This window comes from Rhagoletis pomonella, unplaced genomic scaffold, assembly GCF_013731165.1.
Source record: "Rhagoletis pomonella isolate Grant_MI unplaced genomic scaffold, Rhpom_1.0 Rhpom_scaffold_00003, whole genome shotgun sequence".
Taxonomy (NCBI): domain Eukaryota; kingdom Metazoa; phylum Arthropoda; class Insecta; order Diptera; family Tephritidae; genus Rhagoletis; species Rhagoletis pomonella.
This window is the reverse complement of record NW_023458557.1, coordinates 34,621,833-34,628,815: the sequence shown is the minus strand read 5'-3', so window position 1 is coordinate 34,628,815 and position 6,983 is coordinate 34,621,833. Positions and strand designations below refer to the sequence as shown.

Genomic DNA, 6,983 nt, shown 5'->3' with positions numbered 1-6,983 from the left:
TTTTTGTACTTTGTTATTTTTGAATTATTGAATTAAATTCTTTTTCAATTTATGTAAATCAAAAAGAAAATTTTTGATACTTCAGAATTTTTTCTTCTTTGAAACATAAAATACATTAAATTAAAATTAAAATTTTATAAAAAAAATTCTTTTAACTACACCACACATACATATACTTATGTCCTTGAACAACAGGCCACAAATAAATTTTTTTACCAAGGATTATATTTCATTCACGTATACAGCATAACTGCTACAAGTAGCAAACTATTTTGGGGGTGTTAACAAGTGCTTACATATATACATATGTCCTTGAACAACAGGCCACAAATAAATTTTTTTCACCAAGGATTATATTTCATTCAGGTATACAGCATAACTGTTACAAGTAGCAAACTATTTTGGGGGTGTTATCAAGTGCTTACTTGTTTTTTGTTTCTGCGGCACAAACGATTATAATATCTTCGTTACTTACTCTTCTCTGTAAAGACAAAATACATGCATATGTACATACATACATAAATACTGTTATGGGTTAGTTCGCCTGCAAAATATAAATACTTCCCAGCAAAACCAGCGTGACCGAAACTCCAACACAAACGCAAATTTTATGGTGTTACTAACACACCTATAATAATTTTTGATTGGAGTGCCATCTATTGTTTTTTCGTGCGAGCTATCTTTCGCATATGAGTAAGTAGTCAAGCTAATCTTTTCACATATGAGCAAATAGGCAAACTATTTGGTTTGAAAAATCACACGTACACAAAACTTCTGGGAGCATTTTTGATTCACTATTAAGAATGTGATAGCAACACGTGCCGAACTTAGTGGGCACGCGTCACAGTTACGTCACTAGGAAAGTGACCGTCACTGTTCTTGCTGGGTTTGTTCTTCGGCGTTTTGTGCACCTGGTAGCATGTCAGAAATTTCACCATCTCATATTTTTCTAGAGCGTACGGCAACACCAAAACTGCATGGAAGGTCTGCCATTTTGCGATAGCTGTGTTCCTTGCGGACAGTGTCGCCGATTGTCAATAGTTCCTGCAGGCCTGTTCGTCTACTTTTTTTTCGGTTAGTAAACGCTTTCCCGCGGATGCTGGTGATGGTTTGTGACAGCTGTCTGTAACTGCCCGTCTTCACAGGATTGAGTTTATATCTTGACACAAATGTTAGAATATAGAGAGCAATATATGTCAGGGCTTGTATTTTGGCATCTACTGCGGGGTCTTGGTAGTTTGACAGCTACGTTTTCCTTTGTACTAAAACATTCTGGCGGTAAGATTATCAATATTCTGATATAGAGCCAGTGGCAATCGGTAACTTTTTCGGCATGGTGTGCGAATAAATTGAGTTTTGCTGTACCAAACGCAAAGAACAATTTTGACAGTTGGAAAAAAAAACTTGTTAAAAACAAGTACAAATATGTGAGTACAAGACTGAATTCGAAAATCTATATGATGTCGGGATCCCGGGATCCCGGTATTTTTTAAGTCCCGAATATCCCGGGATTAGTCGATTTAAATCCCGGGATTGCTGGAAACAATTTTTTTGTTAGCCAATTAAATTTTTATCACAAATATTCCCTCCCAAGGGCAAAACAAGGATTTTTTGCAACCCTTAATGCTATAATTTCTTTAAGATCGCATTTCCACTTATATATTTATTTTTTACTTAAATGTGTTAACTTTTTTATTTTTACTTAAATATACTGATAACATCTTAAATTGATCTCAAACAGTGATTTAAAAAAATTTATATAGTTACATAGGCACTGCTGTACCAAATGCAGTCACTTACAAAAATATTTTGCATCGATTTTGGCAACTGATTTAAAATACTATAATATGATGATCACAGATGTGTTGCAGTTTTACCTGAATTTCGGGACAATCCCGATATCCCGGGATTGTATTTTCAGATCCCGAAAATCCCGGGGTCGACAAAACCCCGAAAATTGACATCCCTAGTACTTATGTACATCAAACTGATATGTACATATAGTTTTTATAAATTTTAAATTGAATTGGTTTTGCATTGGTGTAAAAAAAAATAAAAAATATAATCTATACTAATTATATAAAGAGAAGTCCCATCTTTTTATAAGAGGTGATCTCGCAAATGGCTGTACCGATTTTTTTGAAATTTTGGACACCTTTTGGTAATAGGCAGATAATAATTTCGTTATATCAAGGGTGCGTGGCATCTCCCATACAAATCGAATTTTTCATACCGCGGCGCGGCGCATTCCAAACATATTGAAACTTTACTGGAAATATATATACTTATACTGGAAACATATATGGAAATAGGTGCTTTGCTAAGCACCGAAATCTTGATTTCAGAACACCGAAAGCTCTTTCTACGCAATTTCGAGCCTTTGCGTGTAGGGTGTTGAATGTCACTTCTTTTGCATTCGATGGCTCTGCCACTGGAGTTAGAAGCCATGGTTCCAGTGGGTAACCCTGGTCCCGTAGCAACCAATTATCGCACTGGCTTCTATCTGTTCTTAGAAGATGAAGGCGTGTTGGGGATGTAGTCCAAATACCGGAGTGGTGGCAGGATCCAGGAAATGTTGCATTTATAGCCGTGAACGGCAAACGATTATCACATACCTATCGAGAAAGAAAATTGTATAACAATATATTAGATTTCTTACAGAATTGTCATTGCTTTGAAATTTAATTTTATTTATTATTTACCGTATGTAAAAAAAAATATGTAGTAACACCTACAGCCTCTACGTTAATGCTGTAGAAACCTTTCCGGTTCATATACATGCATAGAGGGTTACTTGGGTCTGTTGATGATAGAGCGACTATGCCTATGTGCGAGCAGTCAACAGCACCTATCGTTCCCTTAATCCTAAATGCCGTATAAAAGCTGAAAGTAATGATATAACATAAATTGAATTCACCTTTTTTAAAAACTCTATTTATTACCCCTTTTTAACTTCCAAGACCTCATTTGAAGTTTTGGGGACCCTTATTTCGCCGCCCTTAACATCCATTATTAGCTTTGAGATGTGATGAATGGCAACTGGCTCATCGCAATTTGGAAGTTGTTTCCTGCACATTTCTGGTATGAACCATGCGCGTAGAAATACAGGCTCCCCAAAAATCTTATTAAAAAGGGATGGCGGATTTCTGAGGGTCGCGTGGCTCCATTGTTGCATTAGTTCGCGACAAACTGATTTAGGAAGTGAAAATTTTGGATAAAAACTATCTCCTGCATCGAAAACGGGTCGCTGTCGTCCCTGAGCTCCCTCAAAACTTGCTTCCTTTCCCGCTTTTGCTCGTCTTCCACAACCACGGCTGCGCAAATAACTAAAATTTGTTCTGCCATTGAAATTAGTCTTTTTTATATTTTTTTCAGAAATTTATTAAATCGTCGCACTTTTTATGTCAACACAAACATATGTTTTTGCTTTGTCACCTGCCAAATAGGTCATGACAATAAAAATGACAATTGGCATGATTCGAGTTTTGAATTTTGCTGCGAATACCAAAAAGCTGCAATTGTCATTTTTATATCAATTGTCATCGCGGTGAGTTTTGTCAGTGTGGCGGAATATGGCTGTAAGTTGGATGTTTTTACATTCTCGTATTCTACAACTTTTTTAAACGACATTTTTGCCAAAAAACGTAACACAAGCTTAACCTAAGTAGCTACTAAAAAATCAAAACTCAGGTATGCACATATTTTCAATGTATTTTCCGAGTTCGGCGTTGCGCATTTTCTTTTCTTTTATATGGAAGAAAATAGCCAACACCATTACCCAACTGAAAGATGCCAAAAATCAGTGGTAAGTGCCACATACTTCAGTATTGGAATTTTCTATGGAGCAAATGCAGTAGGGCTCCAAATCTCAAATAAAAAAAATAAAAAATTGGAATCGATAGAGGTGATTGAGCTAAGTATAACGGTATACTTATTTTTTTGGGCAAACAGCAACAACAAGAATTATCAAATAAGCTATTTTTGAAATCAAGATTTCTTAAAAACGAATGGATGGATTTTGAAAATTTGATATACGTAACTTATATATATTTTAAATAGTTATTACAAAAATTTAATTTAAATTAAAAAAATACTAAAGAAATCTATACAAACCATTTTTTTAATCACGAGTTCTCATTGTACAAAGTATTTATATAAAACAACCCTAGTCTGTCCAACACCGGCTACGCTATCCACAATATTTTTTCACTGAACTCATTTTTGCGTAGGCGGCCTTCGGCCGCGCTTAGGGATTGTAACCCTTACGACGCAGAATTCTCCCTTCTGTGTTGCCGGAAAAGAAGAGCTGAACTCCTTTTGGGGAGGAGGCCTTCGGCCGCGCTAAGGGATTGTAACCCTTACAAAGTAAAAGGGGAAACTTTCCTTTACGGCCGATCGTTGTGTGCGTGGTGGGCGGAGGAGGAGGGGGCGTGGCACCTCCAACCGACCTTTTTGGAGAGGGCATGAACCGCGATTGACAAAAATGTAAACCCCGACGTAGCCAGGATTTGGCTTTGGGAGGGATGAAACAAAAATTTCCATCGATAACTTAAATCTGTGACACACAATGGCTAGAGGCGTCGCCTGAGTGCACTCTTTCATATATTTATGTATGTGCCAGTTTTACCGTTATATATTATTTATCTACTCGTTTATTCCATGGGGTCTTCATGCTTTATTTAAATTTAAAAAATTAAATTACTATACCGTTTTAAAAATCTGAAAATTCACTGCGGGAATTTTTTTTATTCTCTTTTTGTCTTCGCCTTATCGTTTTTGCCTTTATAAGTTTTGAAAAAAGGTTTTTAACGAACCATTATATCACATTCCTTGGCAAGTTTTGAAAGAATATTTTCGATATTAAATTTTATTAAAACTAAATGTCGAAACCAGCTTCATATCGAAACAGTGTCATCGTTAATTAAGAAAGAGATGTTCTTAAATATCATAACTTTACGACACTCACATATTGACTAGATTTGACTATCTAATTTATTATATTTTAATTTGAATTATTTGTTTATAAAAATATAGTTTATTCCTTAACAAACACTAAACGAAAGTAAGTTTAATCTTTGAACAACATTAAAAAAAAATCGACAAGCTTTCGTAAAGATTTCGAACTTTCCATTTCAGTTTTATCTCTTAAAGTTTGCAGTTTTTTAGCTCATTCAATTTTAGTGTAATAAAGGGAAAATTTAAAGTAGCCGTGATTTACAGTTGATGTGTGGCATATTTTTGACGATGCCGGTAATTTTCTGCCATATTATCTAAGTATGTTCGACGATTTTTTTAATGAAGAAAGTGAGCAACGCCTTCATAAAAAAACAAAAAAAAATATATTAAAAATCAACGATAAGTCACAGCTATGTATTTTAAACTTGCGCTTTATTTGAATTGATCGGGCTACAAAACTGCATACTCAAAATATGTATTTCTAGGAAATCTAATTAAAAGGCTTTACGAAAGTTTGTTGATTTTTTAATGTTGCGCAAATATTAAACTTTGGATTTATACGGGTTTTGTTAAAGTGTAAACTGCATTTTTATAAACAAATAATTAAAATTATATAATTTTAAGATAAATGGCGAATCTAGTTAACACGTATAAAGTTTTGATAAGCACTTGAAATGTCAAGTTTTAGTACTGAATTTAAAGAAGATGTCTCTTTTATCCATTCATAATATCTTAAAGAAATGTGTTTGTTAAGAAGTGTATCTTAAAATATCTGTCTTGACATTTATGTTAAAAGTGTAAAATATGTAAATGTACCTGCATAAACTTTCCCGTGAATACCATCAAATCATTGGTTTTGAAGGGAATCTATGTATGCATGCACGCATATGAGCAAATTAAAAAGTCGATACAATTTACAATCGAAAAGTACAGTTTTTATATGGATTTCATACTGAAGGAACAATTTTATTTCCCCCAACACTGTGGGGGACTAAGCAAAATGGCCTAGTGTATTTCGCAAATATTCAAATACATAATCCACCAACCGATAATTTTATATATTCATTAAAAGATAATTTGTCATTAGTCTGAAATAAAAAAATTATAAATCAGAAGGGTAAAGTAGTATTATGTTATTAATTCAAGAATAAAAAGTTTCATGTCACTGACGAAGAAATCCGCCCCTGGCTACGCCACTGAGGCCTGGTGTGAGGCGTATTGGTGACGCGCGAAAGAATTGGGGATCCGCCAAGTACATGAACTGGAAGGGAGCCGCGTTCTTAGGGTCCACGTTCGATTGTGGACTCAGACGTATATGGTGGTCCAGCACGACTGCTTGCGTCGTAATCCGGTCGGAGCGATTGTGCAACGCTGCCCGCAAGGGTTAATCATTGCACGGACCAGCGGTTAAAGTCTTCTTTATTTTCTATGAATTTCAGCGCAAGGTTTCGCGTTTGGTGTAAAGGAGATCTGTCCGATCACTGTTTCCCCGAACACACCGTGCAATATGTACACCCCTATGCTGTAATCCGAAAGTTCGTAGTTACGAATTCGTAGCTCCGTTCCGAAAATTCGAAAATTGGTATGCTGGAATCCGATCGTAACTATCAACGGCGTTGCCAACTAAAATAGTGAAATTCGAAGTTCTTAATCAGCTGCTTTGACAGAAACAAATCAAAATAAATATAATCGCAAGTGAACAGTGAAATTAAAAAAAAATTGTTTAATCGTATTTGAAAACGCTTTTTCTTAATTAAGTAAAATAGAATGGATTCAGTGGCCGGTGCACTTTTGTCTCAGGAGGAAGAACATGCTGCAGTCAACTGTTGCATTAATATACAAAGGAGATTGCTACGAGACAGTTCTGATCCATTTAGCTTAAATGATAAAATGTAAGTTTTATAATTGATTTCACTGATACACATATAAAATAATCGTTTAAATTTTTTTATTGTTGGTTTGTACTAGGCTATTTTGATTAATTTGGCTTATGTGCAAGAAAAAACTTTCTTCACTTTGCTGCCCGA

At 35.1% G+C, this 6,983-nt stretch overlaps 1 protein-coding gene across 1 annotated transcript; it reads right to left on the bottom strand.

Moving 5' to 3' along the window:
- Positions 1-2,103: 2,103 nt before the first annotated feature.
- LOC118736551 (putative nuclease HARBI1) lies at positions 2,104-3,646 on the bottom strand. The gene is made up of 3 exons (XM_036466611.1): positions 2,943-3,646; positions 2,703-2,883; positions 2,104-2,615 (listed from the first exon to the last, which is right to left on the bottom strand). The coding sequence occupies exons 1-3, from the start codon at positions 3,173-3,175 to the stop codon at positions 2,286-2,288; spliced, it is 744 nt and encodes a 247-aa protein (XP_036322504.1). The 5' UTR covers positions 3,176-3,646; the 3' UTR covers positions 2,104-2,285.
- Between the last annotated feature and the right edge of the window lie 3,337 nt (positions 3,647-6,983).

What these genes read in the sequence shown, in the direction of transcription:
- LOC118736551 (XM_036466611.1), bottom strand. Translation starts at nt 3,175, where the DNA reads ATGCAACAATGGAGCCACGCGACCCTCAGAAATCCGCCATCCCTTTTT. An exon ending in GTCTTGGAAGTTAAAAAGGG is followed by an intron (nt 2,884 to 2,942) that starts GTAATAAATAGA and finishes CATTACTTTCAG; the next exon opens with CTTTTATACGGCATTTAGGA. An exon ending in CATATTTTTTTTTACATACG is followed by an intron (nt 2,616 to 2,702) that starts GTAAATAATAAA and finishes CTTTCTCGATAG; the next exon opens with GTATGTGATAATCGTTTGCC.